The sequence below is a fragment of the Colobus angolensis genome, unplaced genomic scaffold (genome assembly GCF_000951035.1).
Source record: "Colobus angolensis palliatus isolate OR3802 unplaced genomic scaffold, Cang.pa_1.0 Scaffold394, whole genome shotgun sequence".
Lineage (NCBI taxonomy): Eukaryota > Metazoa > Chordata > Mammalia > Primates > Cercopithecidae > Colobus > Colobus angolensis.
The window spans coordinates 3690878-3715059 of record NW_012117310.1 but is presented as its reverse complement, the minus strand read 5'-3'; the positions used below and the strand labels follow the sequence as shown (position 1 = coordinate 3715059).

Here is a 24182-nt window from a genome sequence, read left to right as displayed (position 1 = left end):
AAAAATATATATATATTTTGGTGTTTTTGGCTTTATAATATAAATCACCTGGATCTTCTGCTGGTTTTGAGGGGCTGGGTTTTTTGTTTTTTTATTGTTATTGCTGTTGTTGTTCCTGATAAATTGTTCTCAGGCTAAAGCACAAACTTGCATGTCTGAATAGAGATGGAGAGAATATTTTACATTCAAAATATACCCACCTGAAAATTGGAGATTATTAAGGAAATGACAGGCCTGGGACTATTAGAAGCACGAATGTTAGACCTAAAGTGATGTAACCCCTGTATATGTTTATTCTGTACAACTAGCAATTTTGAAGAGTTTGATTTTTTTTTTCTACAGCAGTCTGAATCGGTGTGTTGAAGTAGTTGGAAACTGCTGCAATAAAAGCCTGTTCCATTAATCATCATGCACCAGAATAGAGGGAACAGAAAATAGTTCACTGGCACATATTAAAGACAAATTGGGCCTCCTTTCATGTACTTGAGTGGAACTGCCTTAGAGATAGCTGCAGAACTCATGCTCTTAGACCTTCTGGCCTTAGGTGATAGGAAGGACCATTTGTCTTTAGTTGGTAACTGTCTTCGGCAGCAGCATTTAGTAAGCACCCATTGCCAGGTACTGTTCAGAGCTCTCTTTAGAGACACACTTCATTTTCTCAGCTCTCTGGTTTTGCTACAAGGTTTCAGGCCCTCTGTCTTATTTTCTTACTCACTTATTTAGGTATCAGTTTGATTTTTGTTGTCTGCCTGCTTTTTGTATGCACTGTGGGATCTCACCTATTTCTGCAATCATCTTTTTCTTCTTCTGGTTTTTGGTAGGCCCCCTCTGAAAGGAACAGGCAGTCTGTGTAGGTTAAGATCATGGCTCCAGAAGCTGACTGCCTGGATGCATATTCAGTTTCATCCTTGCCCGTGTCACCCTTGGCTCATTCTTACCTGATTTTTCTATCTTCAGAACAAGATGGTAGAACCACCTCGGTTGTGGAGAGGATTCAAAGAGATGAAGCAGGGAAAACGCAACATTCCCTGGTACATAGCATGCACTTAATAACTTAGTAAACGTTCGCCTTGTGATGTTTTCTCTAAAATCCTGTTATCTAAATTTCCCAGATCTGTATTTCTACCTGTACCTCCAGCTTTCTTTTGTGTATCTCTTAACTTTTTGTTTATAACTGAAACTCACTTCACTCCAGGTTTTTCATCGTGGTCAACCACCTCATCTCTTTCCCCTTGAGTGTTTTCCTTTGCGGTAGAGTATCTTCCCCATCATTCAAAATGACGATTTTTGAGATATATCTTCCTTCATTTATATATTCAAGTCATCATCAAAATTTTTCTCTCTTCCTATTACCTGTCCAAATCTAGTTATGGCCCTTACTTACGATTTTGCCTGAGGCAGCATAAATTAATAGTTAAGAATCTTAGTTTTAAAATCTGACATCCCTTGCTTTGAATCTTAACTCTTCCACTTCTTAGTTGTGTGACTTTAGGCTAGTTACCTGACCTCTCTGAACCTCAGATGCCTCTGTGTAAAATGATAATAATCATTACTTCACAGAATTATTGTGAGGCTTAAGTGAAATGCTGTCTTTGAAGTTCTTGGCATAGCCCCGGTCTATAGTGAGTGTTGAAGCATTCTGCTGTTGTTATCCTCTATTCTGGCTGATGTTCATTTTTCTGTTCCTGTGGCTAGTTCAGAATGATTGAGCAGAACCACTGTTTCATATTGCAAGAGACTTTAGAGGTTTTTAAACCTTTCACCTAGACAAAAATCAAAGCCACCGTTTATTAAATGCCTGTCATGCATGACCTCTGGTTTTTACAACCCCGCGCAGTAGGTGGTGGTGTGCCTATTCTGTAGAAGAAAATCTGAGGCTCTAAGATGCAAACAATGACCTGAGCTCTCCCGAGTAGCAGTGTTGTGACTTCTGTTTGCGCTATACCCACGCCTGTTCCAGATTTCATATTGTCATCATAATGTATGGCTTCCATAACTCCCTCTATTAAAGATAAGGTAAAATTCTTGACGTGTGTTCCTCAGCCTGTGGTTGAACACGTATTTCTGATGTCAGGGAACCTGCTACTTTTCAAGGTAGCCCATTTTACTGTGAATAGTTCTATAGGTTAAAGACTTCTGTGTACTGTACTAAACTCTGACCCCTATAGCATCTCTCCATTTTTTCAGAAGAAATAGCCAGCCTAATTTTTTTACTTGATAGTCTTTTAACTTTTAAATATATAAATGTAATGCTTACTGCCCATATTGTTCTCCCCTCCTCTGCACAGACGACTTATTTACTTCTGATCCCCTTAATTTTAGAAGTAAATATTATTTTGTATATGCTATATTTCATGCATACTAAAAGCTCTCTGTCTCTGTTTTATCCCTTCTGGGTTCAGATCTAGGAGCTGTCATTCTCTTGACAAGCCATAGTATACATTTAGATTTTCATTAAATAGCTTTTGAGGTGCAAACCAGAAGCTTCAATTTTAGGTCATTCTGCCATGAGTAGTGAGCCTGGTCATTTATTTCAAAGACCACATATTTCTTTCATATTTATGGAGTAATCTGTGTGTTAGCTCCCACTGGCCTCCTGATTTAATTTTTTCCTCCTTTGTCTCTTGGGGCTGTGGGAAAGAGAGCAAAAAGTGAGTGAGGCCAGGAGAAGGCCTTTTAGATTTGGTTTCTCCCCTCCTTGGTTTCTGCTACTATTGGTGAAACAATCCTGATGCTCTGGGTGTACTGAAGCCTTTGTCTTAATGGAAAACTTTAGGGAATTTTATTATTTTTCCACAAAAATAGGCAACAGTAAAATCTAGAGCATTAAATGCAAATTGAGTTTTTATCTTTCCACAGCTCTTAAGATTTCTTAGTGTCAAATTTATCTTTTAATCAAATTCCTGACAGTAGCTTTGTCTGAGGCTCCCCATGCAGTTAAGAGAAGTTATTAAGAGCATGGGTAGATTGGGGGCTGGGGGACAGAACTGCAGAGGCTTGACTTCCAGCTTCACTGCTTCCTGTCAGTGAGACTTTCATTTGCTCAACTGCTATAGTGAGGTTAATAATAATACCTACCATATAGGCTTGCAGTAAGCATTCCATGAATTGATTCCTGTAAAATGCTTTATAGCAGTGCCTGCTGCATAATACATGCTCGCTAACTGCTATTGCTTGGTTGTCGTATTGATTGAGGTCATGGTTTCATTTCTTCACCTGGAAGAAGAAACAGTCATGACATAAACAGATGATCTTCAGAAAGCAACCCACGTCTTCAGAAAGCTGCTTTTAAAGTTGGAGAGCCACCTAACTGCGTGTTTTCACTCTGTCCTACTATTTTTTTTTTTTTTTTTTAGACGGAGTCTCGCTCTGTTGCCCAGGCTGGAGTGCAATGGCCGGATCTCAGCTCACTGCAAGCTCCGCCTCCCGGGTTTAGGCCATTCTCCTGCCTCAGCCTCCTGAGTAGCTGGGACTATAGGCGCCTGCCACCTCGCCTGCCTAGTTTTTTGTATTTTTAGTAGAGACGGGGTTTTGTTAGCCAGGATGGTCTCGAACTCCTGACCTCGTGATCCGCCCATCTCGGCCTCCCAAAGTGCTGGGATTACAGTCTTGAGCCACCGCGCCCGGCCCACTCTGTCCTACTATTTAGAGAACTACATAGATCTAGCATTTTGTTCTCTGTGGAACTTATAACGCCCCCAATCTTTAAAAGCTATTGGAAATGTAATCTCAAGTTGTTCATCATCAGGCTTAAAATGACTTTCTTATTCCAGCTTGAGGGGTCCCTGCTCGTAGATGTTTAATCATGGAAGCGTGGGCACAGGATGCGTTTTGACAGTGTCCTCATCACAGATGCATCCCCTGTCCTGCTACTTGAGCACCAGCCCCCACCTTGGCATCCATTCCCAATCTGGAATTCTGGACAGGCTGGTCTTAGCATTGTGACTTCCTGCTTTCTGAGCAGATGGAGTTGCCAGAGAAAGTGATGCCATTTTTGGTATAATTGTCTGAGGATCCCTAAGATGTTGAGTTATAAACTAGGGAAAATGGTAAATCGCTGGACATACCTTCTACTATTGTTGAGAGTAATCTTGGCTAATGCAAGCTTCAGCAGTGGGTCTGGTAATTCAAAGGAGACTGTTCATTTACTTTCCATTGAATATGTACTGTGGTCATTTTTCACTACAGGGTGTTTAACGGTTGGTTTCTTCTTTATTCCTGAATTGGAAGCACTCATATGGAGAACCTCCCTTTGTTCAATAGCTCATGATTTGTTCATTCAGTTGGTTTTACACAATACTTTTCACTAATGAGTATGCCTGTCATTTATTGAGTACCTGCTATATATCTAAAGTATTCTGCTGAGCTGCATATATAAATGTAAATAGATGTTTACGGGACTTCAACAGGATATACTGTCTTTTCCTTGGTAAGGTAGGTGTAAAGGCAGGAATGTGAATAACTGATTATGATATAAGATCAAATAAGACAAGTCTTATAATTGATATTCAGACAGGGGGCCTTGGAAGGGACATCAGTTATTTCTGGTTATAAGGCCTGGTTATATTTGCCTAAGTGGTACCATTTGAGCTAAGCTTAAAGGAAGTGGCAGGATTTCAGGAGCTGGAGAAAGGGGCAGCAGTCTACACTAGGTGGAAGGAACAATGTGAGCAAAAGCCCAGGTGTGTGGCAGGTCTAGCACGGGTGGGCATGGGTGGTAGGAGATGAGGCTAAGAGTAGTTCCTCTGGGGACTTGTATGCCTTGCTTCAGAGAAGGGTCTGTATGATGAAGGGTCATTGGAGATTTCCATAGAGGGAGAGGGAGGTCAGGTCTTTAATTCTGAAAAGCAACTTTTGATGTGTGCATGGTAGACCACAGAGGTCCAGACTGCAAGCCCAAGTTCCAGACTGACAGTCAGAACCACTGACTATCAGTGATAATGTAGGTGAGGTCTGAGGAAGGCCTGAACAATAGCATCAGGAACAAAAAGGAAAAGGTACATTTGGGCAAACTTTCAAAGGCCTAAGGGACAGAATTTGGTAACTGCTTTACTCTGAGAGAAAGGAAGCTTGAACAATTCAGAATGACAGCTTTCTAGGTGAGGTGGCCTATAAAACTACGTGCCTAATAGTTAAGCTGTGAACATAGAAGAGAAACCAGGATTGAGCACTGGGTTGGAGGATCTACAATAGGGGGTTAGTGATGTGTCATTCTACTTCCTTTACACGATACCCACTTGGATATATTCTCTAAACAGAAATTCTGGTCCAGCAAAAAGGAGTGAGATTTGAATATGGGAGTTAAGCCTTACTTAGTTTTTAAGAAATCCTTGAGGGCTTAAGGGAGAGAGCACTCTGTCTAGGAGAGTAGAGTGAGAAGATGTGAGGACAGAGGGCCAACAGATGCTTCCCATTTAAGGAGCCAGTGGTGGAGGCTCCAGAAAGACTGGGATCCCAGAAGAGAGCTTCAGCTGAGACAGGCTGGTTCGAAACTGGCAGATGGCTACAAATGAGGAGATTCTTTTAAGTGGATAAGAACTCTGATTCTTACTATTAAATGTCTTATCTTTAAAATTTTTTAATGTAGACATTTTCAAACTGCAAAAGTAGAAGACTATAGTGACCCATCATGCAACTGTTATTTGGCTTCCATTATTGCAAATGTCATATTTCTTCTTTCATCTCCCTGCCTTTCTGGGGAAAGAAAGGAAGATGGAGTACTTTAAAGCAGTACCAGACTCATGTTGTTTCCCTTACACTTTAGTTTTCCTCAAATTCATAAGGACAATTATTTTTTACATAACTTGAATAAATATGATGTCATTATCTCACTAAAGTTAAAAATTATTTCCTTAATATCATCTAAAAAACCTCCATTTTATTCAAATAATTTGAAGTTTTTGAGAGCCGTATTGGTGTTCCCTTTTTTTTTTTTGAGACAAGGTTTCACTCTGTCACCCAGGCTGGAGTGTTGTGGCATGATCTCAGCTCACTGCAACCTCCTCCTCCCCAGGCTCAGGTTATCCTCCCACCCCAGTCTCCCAAGTAGCTGGAACTACAGGCATGCACCTCCATGCCTGGCTAATTTTTTTATTTTTTGTAGAGATGAGGTTTTGCCGTGTGGCCCAGGCTGGCCTGGAACTCCTAGGCTCAAGCGATCCATCCACCTCAGCCTCCCCAAGCGTTGGGATTACAGACATGAGCTATTGTGTCTGGCTGATGTTACTTTTTAATTGCATAGAAGTTAGCTGTCACTCCAAGGGCCCATTTGGGAAATGGGCAGAGTGTTGTGAGGAAGATAATATGCTCTCTGCAGGAAGAATGCCCCTCCCATATGGTGCACAATGAGTTTTGATGGGAGGCTATGTTTTCTTTGTATACACACTTATCCCCTGGGAATAGCAACAGAGCTCTGTGATTGGATGTTCTGTCTTTAGATCATTTTAATTAAACATATGCAAGGATACCATGACAGATTTACTTCCCCTAATCCACATACCATCCAAATACTTGGAGCAGTAGTCCTTAACCAAGACATATGGCTCTATCTAGAGACATTTTTGATTGTTCTGACCTTGGAGGGAAGGGGCTACTGATCTCTAGTGGGAAGAGAATAGGGGTTCACATGACAGCCCTCCCATAATAAAGACTTACCCTGTCTAAAATGCCAATAATGCCAAGGCTGAGAAACCCTGTGTTGGAGAAATAGCAGAGAAGAACCACCACTCTTTTCTATCTATTGTTACATCACGTGTTTGTGTATCAGGTTGCAGTTAAGAACTTTTCTCTTTTCTTTGGAGATAAGTTAAAGTCCCTGGCAGTGTTTTTCCTTAGATCATCTGCATCACCTAAGCTGGGTTGGGCCAGATCTTTGAACCTTCCAAACTTTATTCCAGTTTTCATTTTCTTTGTATTCATGGACTCTAGAGAGCATGGTAGTGATTGGGTTTCTTTGGGTAGCAGAGTCAAGTGGAGTGCACTTTCTCAAGACATGTTCATTGGTCTGAGCAAAGTTCTTTCTCTTGGAAGGATACAGTAGCTTGAGGGTGCTATTAGGCAGATGGGGGCCTGTTAGATCAAGATGTAATCTCTATTTCTTCAGTCTGATTTTAAAATGAACTGTCATTTGTAGTAATTATTAAATGAGAAGCATAAATTAAGTATTTTACTTTCTTTATTTGTAGGAAATACAACTGGAGCATGCAAAGCAAGCCTTTGTGCAACGGGACAATGCTAGGACTGGGAGAGTCACAGCCATTGACTTCCGAGACATCATGGTCACCATCCGACCCCATGTCTTGACTCCTTTTGTAGAAGAATGTCTAGTAGCTGTAAGTTGTAACTTGCCCTAATGAAGTGGTTTAACTCAGTAAATAAGGAATTATAAAAACAATTCTATAAGTTATGTAGTATTTTTTTTTCTTGCAAACACTAACATTTTAACGTGATCACGTATGTTACTAAACTCAAAGAGTATGTTTTGGCTAGTTTTGGTTGGCAGGTTAATTTCTTGTCTGGGTAATATGGAATATCTTTGAGAAATATATTAACTAGTTAAAGACAAAAGGAAAAACATTTACGATCTCTTAATTTTGCTTTAGATTTTGAAGTATATCAAGTGCCTATTTTTGCCAATCTTCTTAGATGCTCTAAGGAAAAAAAAAAAAAAAAAGTAGTGCACATGTATATCATTTGTTAGAGTAGTTAGCACAACAGAAACTCGAAACCTTAGATTCCCTTTCACCGTGTATGTGTTGAGGCCACAAAGGTACATGTGACAGCAGAGCCCTGCAGTTGTGTTTCATGGAGCCTCCCTCCCCCCGGTGTCAGCTGCTGTCCTTCCCTCATGGGCCCTGGGGGTGTCCTGCAACATTCTTTAGTGGTGGTGGTTCTTAAGCCCTGCTCATGGAGCACCAGAATCACCATTAAAAACTATTAGAACTACAGATTCTGAGATCTCTTCTAGGCCTATCATATACCATCTATAGACAATGAGCTCTTAGAATCTAATTTTGTAAAGCTTCTGGGTGATTTTGGTAATAAGTCAGTTTTAGGACCAGTACCCAGTGGTTACTGTCCTTTTGTTAATCCCAGGGAGAAGACTGTTTTCACCATCATGTGAGTTTCCCACAGTGCTTACCATAGGCAGGAACTCAGAGTAGCCTTTCAGTTTCCTTTCTTCCCCCGAGTGCTTAGTTCTGGAGACATGACATTCCGACAAGGCCTTTTCCATTCTGGCATTGTGTTAATCTAACTCCTTTTCTTGGGCACCCCCTTCTCTGCTCCATACTAAACCTTCATGTCAGCTATTTTAAATGATTACTAAGTGAAGATTTATGTGGTTGTTACCTTATAAAGAAGTGCTTTCCTAATAAAAATATTTTGCCTTGTTAGGGAAGGATAGAATTTGAAACTCCAAACTGAAGTCTCATTCATAATGGACATTCTGTCTGTTTCCCTTGTCCCTTGTGAAGAAATATGGTTTCTTAAAAATTCTGATTATCAGAATTTTTACTAGTCTTAACCCCCCATGAAAGTATATGGCATCTCGTAATTTTACCATAATATGCTTGTTTGCTAGAAATCCCACCAATGTAAAGTCTGTACCGAAATGATTATTTATTACTGGTTATAAGTAACTTGACAAGTCTTGATATTAATGTTAGATTGACCACTTTTCATAGTATGTTTGCATTGATATAATACAGTTTTTCATGCATAAGCACACACGTGTGCATATGTACTTATAGTTTTGCATGTTTAAGTCTTTAAGATTTGCTCATTAGATGAAATAAACCAACTTATAAAACATTTCCAATTGAAATTTGAACTCTAAATTACTACTAGTCCTGTTATAATCCTACACATGTATTTATTTAGTTTTCTAGGAGTTGTGTTTGGAGAATACAAGTTCTGGTCATGATTAGTTGCAGTTACTTCTAAAAATCATTTATAGCTTTTTTTAATGCTAAAGAAAAATACTTGTAGTCATTTCTTCTTGTACATGCATTTTTGATTACTTTCAAACTAGTATTAGATGTGTGTACTTCTGAATCATCTATAAATCTTTTGTATATTTTTCTTCTCTCTTGTTTTCAATTTATTTGAGGCTGCTGGAGGTACCACATCCCATCAAGTTAGTTTCTCCTATTTTAATGGATTTAATTCGCTCCTTAACAACATGGAACTCATTAGAAAGATCTACAGCACTCTGGCTGGCAACAGGAAAGATGTCGAAGTGACTAAGGGTGAGTGAGAATATAGCTGAATTCTTGCCTGCAAGTATCATGGTGTATTATTAGGGTGAAGAAGGCAACTAGTACTTTATGATTTTTCTGTCCCATTGACACATATTAACCTTATGATAACATGTGGTTTTCATCCTTTGATCAGACAAACAAAAGCAAACAAAACAATCTTCACCAAGTTTTAAAGAAACTGGGCCTGGCGTGGTGACTACGCCTGAAATCCCAGCACTTTGGGAGGCCGAGGTGGGTGGATCACCTGAGATCAGGAGTTTGAGACCAGCCTGGCCAACAGGGTGAAACCCTGTCTCTACTAAAAATACAAACATTAGCTGGGTGTGGTGGTGTGCACCTGTAATCCCAGCCACTCGGGAGGCTGAGGCGGGAGAATCGCTTGAACCTGGGAGGCGAAGGTTGCAGTGAGCCAAGATCACATCACTGCACTCCAGCCTGGGCAATAAGAGCAAAATGCTGTCTCAAAAATAAAGAAAGAAAGAAACTGAAGACATCTTTTGAATAAGGAAAACATGTAAAGTTTCTTAAATATTTTCAAATCTTTCTGCAACTTAAGCTAAATTGGCAACCTCTAAGGAAGCCTTCAGATGTGTATGAGGAATTCCATAAAGTTGTATTGGTGACAGTGTAAGTTGATCTGTAAGCTTGGAACAGGATATTATCAGTATTGTAATGGGATTTAAAAAAAAGTCAGAGCCGGCACAGTGGTTCATGCTTATAATCCCAGCACTTTGGGAGGCCGAGGCGGGTGGATCATGAGATCAGGAGATCGAGACCATCCTGGCTAACATGGTGAAACCCCATCTCTACTAAAAAATATATATTAAGAAAATTAGCAGGGCATGGTGGCACACGCCTGTAGTCCCAGCTCCTTGGGCGGCTGAGGCAGGGGAATCGCTTGAACCTAGGAGCCGGAGGTTGCAGTGAACTGAGATCTCACCAATGCACTCCAGCCTGGGCAACAGAGCAAGACTCTACCTAAAAAAAAAAAAAAGAAAAAAAAATCAGAATTCCTTTAGGAATTCCACAGCTTCATTAATATAACCTCCTAAATTAATATAAATAATAATCCTAATTTAACCAGTTAATTAGGTTAATATAACCTCCCCTTCTGGGACCTATGCTTATGAAGTTTCATATATGATTCCTTATTTTCCCTGATTGGCGATTTGAATAACATCAGATGACACCAAGCTTTTAAGCTATGTGTTCAAGAACATATTCTGCACGCTCTTTCCAAATGAATGCAAGAACTGCAAAAATTCTTACCTTATTTGGATTGACTTGAATTCTACAATTGATGATAATAATAAAATTTTGTGATGTTCACTCATTCCAGTGCCTTGAATTAATGCTGAATTTAGTGGCTATTTCTTCTTGAATCTTTCCCTTTTAACTTTTCTTCCATACAGAGGAGTTTGTTCTGGCAGCTCAGAAATTTGGTCAGGTTACACCCATGGAAGTTGACATCTTGTTTCGGTTAGCAGATTTATATGAGCCAAGGGGGTAAGTTGGCTTTCTTTTTTTTTGAATTAGCTTTAATAAAAGGAGGTTAGGAGGTGGGGGTAAGAGGAGGGCAGCAATCAGGAGAAAAAGAAGCCAAACTGAAGGCTATATTTTAGATATGGGAAATGAAAAAAGGAATGTTTTTAAATTGTATAATGTAAATTGTAATAAATTGGTATATTTGTTGCTTGTGTTTGTTTTTCCCCTACAGACGTATGACCTTAGCAGACATTGAACGGATTGCTCCTCTGGAAGAGGGAACTCTGCCCTTTAACTTGGCTGAGGCCCAGAGGCAGGTGAGCAAAGAGGAGCAAACTTGCATTCTGGTGTTTCCCTAGCAGGATACTCCAGCTCTGTTCCACTTGCAGTTGCCTTTATGGCATTGGTATCTGACTTAACCATTTTTCTGTTTTGCACCAAAAATCTAAATAAATTTTAAAGGCTGTAAAGAGAAATTCCTTAGAAATGGTGTGATAAACAGGTATTTGGCATTTGTTCATTTCTTGCTAAGGTGGAGTGATTTCCTAACTGCACCAGAAGCCTAACGCTCCGAAAACGTGAAGGAGGTCTTTTCTCCTTCCTTCTTGAAGTCTCATGTTGAGAGATGTAATGAAGGAATCCCGTGTTGGTGTCACTGTGCCTGTCAGCAGCTGCACATTGCTAAATGAAAGCCGTCTTTGCTCTGTGGAGCAGCCCTTCATCAGCGCATCGTCTAACTGCCATGCCTTCCGTTTTTCTGAATATCAAAATGAGATAATTTTGTTTAGTCTGGAGTTACAGTTTAAAGGCTTTCAGACCTATTTTCTCTGTGAAAGGATTCGTAAGTTATGTGGAAACAATTTTAGGAATGTTAAATTTTATTTTATGGTTAACAGAAACCAATCTCTTGAAGTTGTGGGAGTCAGAAACTTAAGACATGGAACCTCCTCCTTTAACTCTTGTCCAGCTTTCTGTAGATCAGGATTAGAGAAGAAAAGCCTTCATAGCACGTGTTGTGCTTACATGGTGTTTGTAAAACAAATCCACTCACAGGCGAGTGTCGTTTTTAGAAAAATATCTCCTTTTAGGCAGAGCCGTCTCTGAATCCTGTGAGACTTCACAGTTTCTGGCATGGAGCTCCGGGTTTGTACAGAGACGCCAGTGTGACCACAATGGGTTGATGCAGGCTACACTTTTAGGACTGTCAGGCCTTGAGCCAGGACCCCCTCCTTTTAGCTCTTTCCCACCCAAATGCAGCGGTGAGTTTTGTGTGCAGCATGCAAGTCAAAGTAGTGGGTGTGTGCTCAGTAAATTCTAACAAGCACCTCTGGAAAACCAGCTGGCCTTGCTTAAAAGAGGAAGCCGATTTCTCTGAGTGCAGGAGAAAGAACTGTATAATCACATGCAGAGGTGGAAGCAACACTGCTCTCTCTCCTTTCCCTTTGATTTTTAACACTGCTTAGAAGATGATTATCTCTTCGTCTGTATGCCACCAGCTATTGTAGAAATTTGGGGATTAAGAGAAGCAGAGAAGTTTTTTTTAGATCCCTCCTACTCTTCAGCTGGCAGAGGCTTCCCACAATTTTTCCTTTATGCTCTTTGCAGCTTTTGAGAGTTTATGATGGGTGCTTGTTGATACTGGCCGTGAAGGGGTTAGACCAGATTGATGAGATTTACAGCAGGAAATGATTGGCTGCTGCTTAGAGGTTTAAAGCAATTCACAATGGTCTTACCTGGAATAGGCTTTTTACTACATGAACCCTAGTGGGCCTGACAAATTCAAGCAAGGGAGGTCATCCACCTGTGGGCACAGCACTGCCTGTCCAGCACTGTGCAGCGCTTGTAGTGTTTATCCTGGATAGAGGGGTGAAGGAGCAAAGTTTTGTCTCATTTCAAGAACATGCTACAGTTCTGGCTTTGGAAAACTTAAGTAAAAGGCTAGGATTTCATTTGTCGTTTAGGAGAGGAATTAATGGTGGTAGTAGGTCCCTCCTGCCCTCCCTGTATAATTTTCAGAGTATTTTCACTCATTATTTTGATGCCAGAACATTTCTAAGTATTGCATATTTATATCCGTGTAAATAAAGTATTGCTTCTCTTTTGGATGCGTCTGTCAAAATGAAGGTACTATTGATTTCCATCTATATAGGGCTAGAATCGGAAACAACTCACAGAATTTGCAGAAGAAATGTTTTGTATCTTAAAGAGGCATATTTCTATGTAAAGTTATTTTCAGTTAAGTGACTTTGAAGGAGAGTCCCAATGATCTCATTGTATTAGAATTGTGTTACATTGACAGCAACTAAAATTCGGTGGGTTGATAGCTGGGGTTGCTGATTATTTTCATTGTTCACTGATTTTAATTATCATGGCTTCTGGAAAACAAATTTTATTGAATGTATTTATTCATTCAACAGGTATTTATTAAGTACTGACTATATGTCACCCTCATTTGACAACTCTCTGTGACATAAAATTACTGTTTTATTTATGCAGACAGAGAAGTGCAGTACTCTGAAATGTTCTGGCATCAAAAACACTAAGGATATCAGGTCCAAAGAACCACAAAACAATGACTGACTGACCTGAAGTATGAATTTAGAAAAGATGGATGAAAAAAAGAGAAAAAGTAACAATCAACTGAAATACAGCCACCTAGTTTTAGCTACTGTAAATGTTTTAAGTATCTCTGGGTGGTAGGGAAGCAAAATGTTAGTATTTATTTTATATGCATATATATGTAAACATCTTACAAGCATTTTTAATAAAAAGTGACATCTTTTTTGTATATAGTCTTAAAATTTGTTTTTAAAAAAATTACCAGGAAATATTTCAAACATTTAAATAGGTAAAAAGAATCATATAACAAATACCTATCTACCTACCATGCTCTTTTTAGCCTATGTTTTCTTTTATAATTCCTTTTGAACATTTAATATCAAGATATTCTTTTACAGTATCATTTTGAATGATAGGCTTTTGTTATAAAGTTATTATTTTTAAAGGCTATAGTCCCCCATTATTGAACATTCAGAATATTTCCCAAAGTTTTGCTCTTTAACAGAAAGAGCAAAAATTTGGGAAATATTTGAAATTTCCAATAAGTACTACAAATGTTTTTTAAGTGCTACATTCTTATAGCTTGTCACATGCATGATTATCTTCTGTCCTAACTTTTTTTTTTTTGAGATGGAGTTTCACTCTTCTTGCCCAGGCTGGAGTGCAATGGCGCCATCTTGGCTCACTGCAACCTCCACCTCCTACGTTCAAGCAATTCTCCTGCCTCAGCCTCCCAAGTAGCTGAGATTACAGGCATGTGCCACCACGTCCAGCTAATTTTTTATTTTTAGTAGAGACGGGGTTTCTCCATGGTGGTCAGACAGGTCTCGAACTCCTGACCTCAAGTGATCCACCCACCTCGGCCTCCCAAAGCGCTGGGATTACAGGTGTGAGCCACTGCACCCAGCCTATTCTAACTTCAGAGGTTACGTACATTTTAAAGGTTTAATTGTATATTACTAAACATCTCTCTATTTATACTTGCTTTAATGGCAAATTTGAGAAGGCCTGTTATCAACTTTTGCCAGGCTAGGTATTGCCACTTAAAAACAAAAATACGTACAAACCAAAAACCTGCCAATTTGATTGATGAAAATGATATCTCATAGATGTTTTTATTTATTTTATTTTATTTTCTTGAGACGGAGTCGCACTCTGTTGCCCAGGCTGGAGTTCAGTGGCGTGATCTCAGCTCACTGCAGGCTTCACCTCCCGGGTTCATGCCATTCTTCTGCCTCAGCCTCCCAAGTAGCTGGGACTACAGATGTCTGCCACCATGCCTGGCTAATTTTTTTTTTATTTTTTTTTTATATTTTTAGTAGAGACAGGGTTTCACCATGTTAGCCAGGATGGTCTCGATCTCCTGACCTCATGATCCACCTGCCTTGGCCTCCCAAAGTGCTGGGATTATAGGCATGAGCCACTGCGCCCAGCCTATTTTTGTTTTTGAGATAGAGTCTTGCTCTGTTGCCCAGGCTGGAGTGCAGTGGCACAGTCTCGGCACACTGCAACCTCTGCCCCCTGGGCTCGAGTGATTCTCCCTTCTCAGCCTCCTGAGTAGCTGAGACTACAGGCACATGCCACCATGCTGTGTTTTTTTGTGTAATTTTTGTGTTTTTTTATAGAGATGGGCTTTCACCGTGTTACCCAGGCTGGTCTCGAACTGCTATGCTCAGGTAATCTGCCCACCTAGGCCTCCCAAAGTGTTGGGATTACAGGCATGAGCCACCGTGCCTGCCCTCATTGATGTTTTTAAGCGTGCATTTTTTTTTATGAGAATTTGAAAATAGACTTATATGATCATTTTTGTCAAAGGATAGTTTTGATTATATTGAAATTTGATTTTAAATATTATAGCACTAAACTCTTTTTATTAATAAGAACTTATGAAATCCATTCCTACTTTTTTTTTTTGACATTTTGGTTGTATCATGGATACACCCAATGATTAATGTTTACAATTAACATATGCTCATTTTTGTTTTATCTTCTTTTGTATCACCTGTTTTCCTGCTCTCTGATTCCTGTGCATGCAAAGCAGAAGGCCTCAGGCGATTCAGCTCGACCAGTTCTTTTACAAGTTGCAGAGTCGGCCTACAGGTTTGGTCTGGGTTCTGTTGCTGGAGGTTAGTCATGGATGAGAACAAAATTTTCACTTTTATTATTCCTATTATCTTTTCTCTGATTTTCCATCTTGAAATGTTAAAGGACAGTCTTCTCTAGTCTTTCCCAATGCCAGTTATCAGTCTCTACTGATGAGGTAGGGCAAGAGCAAAGGAACTCTTTTTCCTATACCTGCATGTGATCAGGGACTTAAAAGTGGCATTTTCCTCTTATCCAGATCAGGCCTTCCAAAGACAGGTTACTAATTTGGGCTGCAGCAATGGGCCTTAATTTAAAATATCTATGACATCCTTTTATTAGGGGATACTTGAATGAAATCCCACAATTGTTTATTAAAGATATAAGAAAGGTAGTACTGTTTTAAAATCTATATTTAAAATTTAAAACACATTTCTTTTCTCAGTCTTTTCCTTGACTTTAACCAGCTTGTCCTTTCTTCTGACCTACCTTACTTTCTTCTGAGATATTGATATTGTTTAATTTTAGCTGTTGGAGCCACTGCTGTGTATCCTATCGATCTTGTAAAAACTCGAATGCAGAACCAACGATCAACTGGCTCTTTTGTGGGAGAACTGATGTATAAAAACAGCTTTGACTGTTTTAAGAAAGTGCTACGCTATGAAGGCTTCTTTGGACTGTATAGAGGTTAGTGCCACATGCTCAATACCTGTAAGGTGAAATAATACTCAAAGGTTTGGCTTCTCATCTTAGTGCCTGACATGAATTAGCAAGACTGCATTAAAAAGTAAATACAGCAAATTCTCAATTATCCATGCTAATGGGAGTAGGCTGGAGGCATCTAGGGCTTGGCTAATCAAAACAGCCCATAATCTGAAAGTTATTTATAGTGCTCTGTTGTATGTTTTATTTCTTAAAATAATAAATTATTTTTATAAGCATTTTCCATGAATTTTTGAAAGGCTCACATTGTTTGCATCCTTGAAGTACTCTGTTCTCCAGCTAATAGGCAAAGCTATTCTGGGGCCAGGACAAAGCCTACTCAGGATTCATGATATTCCTGGAATATACCACAAAAACGTCTGTCAAGCAGCTAGCCAAGGGTTTGGTAGAGCTCTCTTTTGCTGCTTCATCCTGAGTTAAAGTTGCCCCTTTTCTTCATCAGACTCTCAACCCAGTGGAGTTGATTCACACACCCCTCTAGCCAAGGTTTCCCACCACTGAGCCAGCCTGAAATAGGTAATCCTTCTGTTTCCACCTTTTCCTTTAACCATCTGAAGTTCATTAAGCAATGGAAGTAGTAGCAGAGAGTGTGTCATCACTGACGGAAAGGATCTCACAGACCCTGACTGCTTTTCCACTGGCATTGGCCAAAGGAGACTTCTCAACTGTTCTTTTGGTGATTGCCTTCTATGAAAAGAAAAAAGTGTTTCTACATCAGTTAAAATACAGATCACAAGGCAGTTCAAGCTCAGCTGCTTTATAATTTGGCAGCTGCAAAGCTGGTAGAGTCTTCCCTCCTCTCCCCTACTAGTGCTCTCTCTGGAAGAAGAAAACAGTATTTAGTACTCTGCCAAGGTGGACGGTGAAACTGGCAGACATGGAAACCTGTGCCTCTGGGCCTCTTCTGCCATCTGCTGACTCGCGTCTTCTAATTAATCACCCCAGGTAAAAAAAACAAAAAGGGTAAACCTTTCTTGAAACCTCTCACCTTAGAAGCCAGAAAGTTTCAAACTCCAGAGAAGTTCCATTTTGCAGGTCCTATTGTGTAGGTAGATAGCCCCCATCAAAGGCCTTTTGATCTTTGCTCTACCCTCTTTTCCTTATCCCCTGCCTCTTCTTACAATTTGGAAGGTCTTTGACCTCAGGTGATTGATGATGACCCTTTCAGGGTCACTGCCTTCCATTTGAAATACTTTTCTTCCCTGATGACAACAACTTTGCAAATGAAATAGCTTCCAAGTAGTACAAGTTTAATGTCACAGTGCCTATTTTGCAGTGAGTCAGGCAAAATTGACCCCCTTACCTGTCCATATGGGTGGTTTTTGGAAGGGAAATCTCTGAGTCTCAAGTCTGGGCAGACATCTGAGCATTGCTTCGTAAGCTACTTTTATGGGCTTTTCTTGGTATTAGATTAAATGTCAAGGGTACCTTTAGAATTGTAAGAACGCTTCCCAACACTGCTGAGTGTCTTTAATTTGTTTAAGTTGATTTGTTTTTTGAGTCCCTTTTTCTCTATCTTTGACCATACCTGGCAAGTCTGATGTTTGATTACGTCTGTATTTCCCTTTTGCAACCTGTACTGTTGGCAGCTAGAAGTGTGCCCAAGTACTGAGTGCTGAGCTAATGTGGGCTATGCAAAGAGGCTTCCACTCTTGCCGTTTCAGTTCTCCTATCTGTAAGATGGGAGTGACTGCTTTTAACTTCTCAGGGAAGGAGTAGTAAGCCAATATGTTAGATACAGACAGAGGCTCACTGTAAACACCCTAGTGGCAGCTCTTCACCCTTTTCCTGGCTTAGAAATGACCATTTATCTTTGGGTGCCCCGACCGTAAGGGCAAGAGACAGAGCTGTGTGTCAGGATGATGAGTAGAGTGTGAATATAAGATTAGTTCTAGGAGTCACCTGTGTTCATTTCTTCCTGATATCTTTTCTAGTAAACCATTTTAAAACAAAAGATTTACTGTAAAATTTTTGTTTAGTCCCATTCTGTAATTTGGATCATCTTGAGAGCAAAGAGTTGACTCACAGTTCAGCTTAAAAATAATAATGATACATAAATTTGCCATGAAAATGACTTGTTCCTATTCTTGATTGGTCAGAGATCAGTTCTCTTTAGTTTCTTGTACATCATCAATAATTAATAATTGTATATAACTGCATGTTTGTAAGTGCTTGTTGGGTAAGAGAGATCAGATGAAAATGTAGGTAACTCATGGGAAACCATTGTTGTTAATTTAAAAAATTACAATGTAAGTAAAAAAGACTTAACATATTTCTGAGACTCAGTATTATCACTTTTATGTACAAAGTCAAATTATGAAATACCTATATGTGATTCTTTGTACATTTCTCATAAAATGTAACTTTATTTTAAAATTATATTGTTCTGGCCAGGCGTGGTGGCTCAGCACTTTAGAGGCCGAGGCGGGTGGATCACGAGGTCAGGAGATCGAGACCATCCTGGCTAACACGACGAAACCCCATCTCTACTAAAAAACACACACACACAAAAATTAGCTGGGCGTGGTCGTGGGTGCCTGTAGTCCCAGCTACTGGGGAGGCTGAGGCAGGAGAATGGCCTGAACCTGGGAGGTAGAGCTTGCAGTGAACTGTGATTGCGCCACTGTATTCCAGCTTAGGGGACAGAGCGAGACTCCATCTCAATAAATAAATAAATAGATAAATAAATAAAAATAAAATTATATTATTCCAAGGGAAAACTGTTAAGTTAGGAAAATATAGTATTGGTGCTATTAATGCTTTCACCTAGCAATATTTGAGAAAGTATCAGAGTACATATTTAATTTATACACGTTTTGAAATATTGAGCATATTTTTTAATATTACAGAATTTTGCTCAACATGTAATTTTTCTCTATCAAGGCCTATGTAATTGCTCATATTTCCTGAATAGGATAATTTGGGACTGTTGCATTCGTGAGATCTCTCTCCTATTATAAAATTACCTTTGTATATACTTTGAAAAAAGTTGGCATCTGACCTCAAAGAAGGTGTTTTTGTAGCATGTAATCTTATTATGATGTTAATCAATATCTCTTTTTCTTATAACAAGAATATCAGAAGCTGTTTTTGCATTTAAAAGCCCTTCCCTGTGGCGTTAGAATGAAGGTTATTTTTAAAGAACCCTTGTAATGCTCCACCGCAAGTTGTTTTGTTCTTTGCCTCCCCCGCAGCTGCCCGCAGCTGGCCGCATCAGAACAGTTGTGGAAGTTGCTTGGTAGTCATCAGAGAGCACATTTGAATCTCTGCCCCATAGTCCCAAGGAGGCTGATGTCACAGCTGTAGGGATTTCTAGCCATGCTCTTCAATAGAAATGTGCCTCAGAGAGTCATGAGAGGTGTTAATATTGTGAGTTGTCTAATCCCTGGTATAATTCCCTGTTTTCTTTATTTCCTGTTTTCTTTATTTCCTATTTTTGTGTAAGTTTTAGTTGCTGGAAAAGAGCTGCATAAAAATCCCATGAGTCTGGCCCTGAAAACCTTCTCTGCAATGCAAACTACATTTTTCCTGATAATAAAATGGCAAATTTTCCTAGTTCCACTCCCCCCACACCGTGAAAATCCAACCCCCAGGCTAAGCCTGTCTGTATTAAGGGAAATCACACCTGAGATAATCCAGGTCTTCCTGAAGTCACTTGTAAAATTCTTTCTGTTTCCTCTCCGGTCTTCAGAGTGATTTAATGTGCTCAGATATTTGAAATCCTTAATGAATTACCTGACAACTTGTTTGGTTTGAATGACTGGCATAACCAAATGAGTCAGTCATTGGCCGGCTATAGATTCTTCATATTAAAGAACAACAATTGATTGGGTAATCAGCCATAATTAAATGCTCTTAATGTTCCAGGAGTAAATAATTTCTGCTTTTAAATTTTGTTGCAGTCTTCTTCCTCAGATGTTTCAGGTGATGAGATGAGCAGCATTAGACATTGGAAAATGTTTTGGGAGAATCTTGGGAAAAAAGATGTGAAATCACGGCTGGGTGTGGTAACTCACACCTATAATCCCAGCTCTTTGGGAGACCGAGGCTGGCGGATCACCTGAAGTCAGGAGTTCAAGACCAGCCTGGCCATCGTGGCCAAACCCTGTCGCTACTAAAAATACAAAAATTAGCTGGGCCTGATGGCGGGCCTCTAATCCCAGCTACAGGCTGAGGCAGGAGAATCGCTTGAACCCAGGAGGCAGAGGATGCAGTGAGCTGAGATTGTGCCACTGCACTCCCGCCTGGGAGACAAGAGTGAAACTCTGTCTCAATTAAAAAGAAAAAAAAAAAAGAGAGAAATCAGGGTCTATCAGAAATACTTCTTAGAGGAAGATTTTTGTTTCTATTCATCGGAGAAGCCCTAAAGAAAATCTCCCAGAAAGAGTAATTAGATCATTTTATGAATTAAACTTAATTTAGAGCAATGCTTAACCTTTGAGGAAATTGGCAAAAAAATTTTTTTAATCAGCCCATTGATCCAAGCTTGCAGAGTTGTAAATATTTCTATTTCAAGTTGTCTATGTAGTACAAAGCAGTCATCTTCCATCCTGGAGTGTTCTCAAGGTGACATCTAGAGGATGTTGTGGTGATATCTCAGGAAGTTATTGATACTTTTATATTGCAGAGGGAAGTTTTGGCAGGCAGCTAGTTTAAGCCAGGTCCCGCATCATTGATGGTACTATAAAAGGGAGTATCCAAATTCTTTAGAATCACAGTGAGATTCTTCCTTCTTGCATAATTCATGTGGATAAAAATAAACTTTAAAATTCTGGCACCAAAATAAAATGGTTGAAATTTCCATGACTGTTCTGCATTACTTAAGAACACATGCATCTTGGAACAAACCACAGTTAATCCGTGAACTGCACTCATGTCCATCCATGTCCACCAAAACTTTTAATGATTGCAAAATGGATAGGTTTGAGTCTTTATTTTCTTGGCCAATGTCTGCACATTTTCATTTAAAGCATTAATCTATACAAAGATCAGAAGATATGTGTTTGGTTATAGGAAGCCACGTAAGAATGAGCTTACGTAAAAATTTCAACCGATCATGTGTTGGGTTAGCCAACCTCCAGAAATCTATGGTGAGCTAACTGTAGTGAGCACAGGGCATTGTAATCTGAGACTAAGGTGACACATACTGGATCTAAGGTGGATGAGAGAATTGTTAGAGGCTTGAGAGTGCTATGGTAACAATTGATGACTTTAGAAAATGGGAAAAAGATGACAAAAAGACATGTAGGTATCCTAGAGAAGAGGTTAATGAGTGAATTAGTTCCACACCTCAAGAATGATAATTTATAACCAACTACTGTTGCTGAGACTAAAACAAGGGAGATAGATTAAACTTCAGCAGGAGGGAAATAGTTTAGATAGAAGAAAAGATAACCAGGATCCTGAAAGTTCTCATGTACTATGGTGAAAAACTGAAGGAGTATCTGATCATTTTCCTCAATTATCTTTACTTCTAGAAAGCCTCAGAATAGAGGAGTTGAGGAACTGATTTCTTTCTAGACCATAATGTTTTAACACTTTGCCTCCCAAAGGCATCCTGAGCCATAGCTAAGATAACAGACAGTGCTTGAAATTTCTAGTGTAAAACATTTAACCTAGATAAACTGGCATTTAAATCTTCATTTCTGTCTTTGTCCCTGGCTATTTCCCCAGCTCCACTCTACAGGTACCTTGGGGTAGCAGTCCAAAGAGCCTGTCAGAATTGGGTTGTAATGAAGGCTTTGAAAGGGGATAGTGTAGTTGGGAGGGTGGAAATGCCTCATGCCTTGGGGCAATCTGAGTCAAAAGCAGACAGACAAATGGGAGGAGGAGGACGGAGGAAAGAATGCTTGAGCAAGTGAAGAGAGAAGGGCATGGCAACAGGAGCAGGAATAAAAGCTGTAAGGCAGCGCACACAGAGTGCTGATAGCTGCAGAATGAAGGTTAATCTGATGTTGAAAGCAAAGGGGTTTCTCAAGGAAGATGGGGACAAGTGTTCTGGTTTCAATAGTGAGGTCAGAAGGATAAGAATTTGACATCGGAGGGGTTGCTACCAGGTGGAAACTAGACAACACAACAGTGTGCTGGCTGTGGCTTCAGCTACAGGAATAGGGGTGTCTTCTGGATTAATTTTTCCTGCCAAAGTTTACTGCTCGTCTCTGCCCTGAATACCTTCTACCCTGTGTTACATGTTCTCAGCTGTCTTTCTCTGGGTTGGGCTGGCCCATCTAAGTTCTATGCTGAGACAGAACTGATAACTACTGCCTTAGTTACCAAGTTTCTTCTTTGGTAGTAGCCCCTTCACCTCTGTGATCCTGCTAGCATTGGCCAGCGTAGTCCTTTGGCACCCTGGCCACTCTGGGTTACAGTGGCTGCTCAGCCTGGCTTCTAACCCACTCCTGACCCTACGCCTCCTTCCCAGTATATTCTTGCTCTCACTGGTTCACCAGGTTATAGCCTGCAGCTTGGCTCTCACATTCAGTACCTTTCAGGTTTTAAGGAGTCTGATATTCACTACCTGGAGAGACAGGGAAGCATGACGTGAATGCCTGTTACATGGCCACCATCCTTTTGTTGTGTAAAAGGTTCAGTCAGGGCAGGGTGCTGGCCCAGGGTGAGCTGAGGCCTAGAGAAAAGTTTCAGAACAGTCTAGTCTGGAAGAAATGCCTTTCCAGGGCAGAGGAGGAAGTTGGAGCAATAAGTCTGTTAGAGGAAACTGGATACCACAGAGAATTAAGGAGCGCAGAGCCCTGGTTTGAGAGTACTGGCAGGCCTCAATTCAACTCTTGAGTACTACTACATAGTCACTCAGAAGTCAGTGATTTGAAACAAGCTGCTTAGCCTCTCTGGAGTCCAATTTCCATGAAGGAGGAGGAGGAAGAATAAGTGATAGTGATGACGAAGATCAACAACAACAACACAAATCCATTTCTGTAGTCTTTATTGTCTGTACTTTGGTACTGGTCTGAGGATTTTGTGAGTATTAACTCATTTCATCTTCATGACTGCCCTGTGAAAATGGTATCATGATTATTCCCATTCTACAGATGTGGAAACTAAGATACAAAGAGATTAGGTAACTTGTCAACAACATCACTTGGCTTTTTTTGTCACCTGGTAGAAATTACATTGTGAAAAGTTGCTTGTCAGCAGAGGTTGAGGATCATTTAAGCTTTTAACTAAAATGTTTTATTTCAGCTTAATAACATGTTATTTTGCTGTTGTTTTGTCTGTGCTATTACTTTACCTTGCCCAAAGTGTACAGGGCCCCTGGACACTCTCAGACCACATGTGCTCTCACTGCTTGGGGACAGCTGTTCTAAGATAGGCGTAGTGTCATGGGCACAGCATGATACTTCTTACCTAATGGTGGGCTATGAACATGATTCAGGCTGAATTGCCTCTTGCAAACAAAAGAAAGTAAGGCTGTGTCTTGAAAAGATAGGTAGAGAGAAGCATTATGTCTTTTGGAATACATAATATATGAGGTAAATAGTGTCTGGTTCTTTGTACACTTATTCATATAATTACCAAAATAAACCCATAGATAATAATTAGCACCTTTGTTTTGCCAACGGGGAACCTAGAATTCAAAGAGTAACTACCCAAGATCACTCAGTGTGAAAGAGGCACAGATCTAGGATTCTAGCCCAGGTCTGTCCACCTTGAAAGCCCATGCCCTAGGTTGTTCATTTTGCTGCCAGCCCGTTGGAAATAGCCTAAAATTAGTTTAAATTAGGCCAGCAATATTAATGAGTTTCTTTCGTAATCCCTTGCAACCCTGAAATTCCAGTTGTATTTCTAACAGGTTCTTAAGTGCTAGCCCTCTGGTTGATCACAGTGGTCCCAGGAACCTCTTTTGGGGATATCCTGTGGAGCCTGAGTTGGAGACCCCTGATCTGGGCTTGGTCCCCACACCTCCAGCTCCTTGGTTTGTTCTAGGGACTGGATTCAGAGGGGATAGTGTGATTTATATCTCCAACCCATGAAATGTGAAGACAAAATACTACATTAATACTGTACCCTGTAAATCTTTTCTCGCATTAGCAGCCTTCTGGTAGAGTCGAGTTGCCA

General features: G+C 40.0%; 1 protein-coding gene across 3 annotated transcripts in view; it reads left to right on the top strand.

Moving 5' to 3' along the window:
* The window catches only part of SLC25A13 (solute carrier family 25 (aspartate/glutamate carrier), member 13), a 214560-nt gene that overhangs the window by 121340 nt on the left and 69038 nt on the right, over positions 1-24182 (top strand). For 2 of the 3 annotated variants that reach the window (XM_011955113.1, XM_011955112.1), the window contains 6 exons: positions 7185-7331; positions 9110-9248; positions 10673-10766; positions 10978-11062; positions 15346-15430; positions 15915-16073. In XM_011955113.1, the coding sequence (XP_011810503.1) occupies positions 7185-7331; positions 9110-9248; positions 10673-10766; positions 10978-11062; positions 15346-15430; positions 15915-16073 (709 nt within the window). Of the gene's footprint in view, positions 1-7184; positions 7332-9109; positions 9249-10672; positions 10767-10977; positions 11063-15342; positions 15431-15914; positions 16074-24182 lie in introns of all 3 variants that reach the window. The other variant, XM_011955111.1, reaches the window with a different exon arrangement.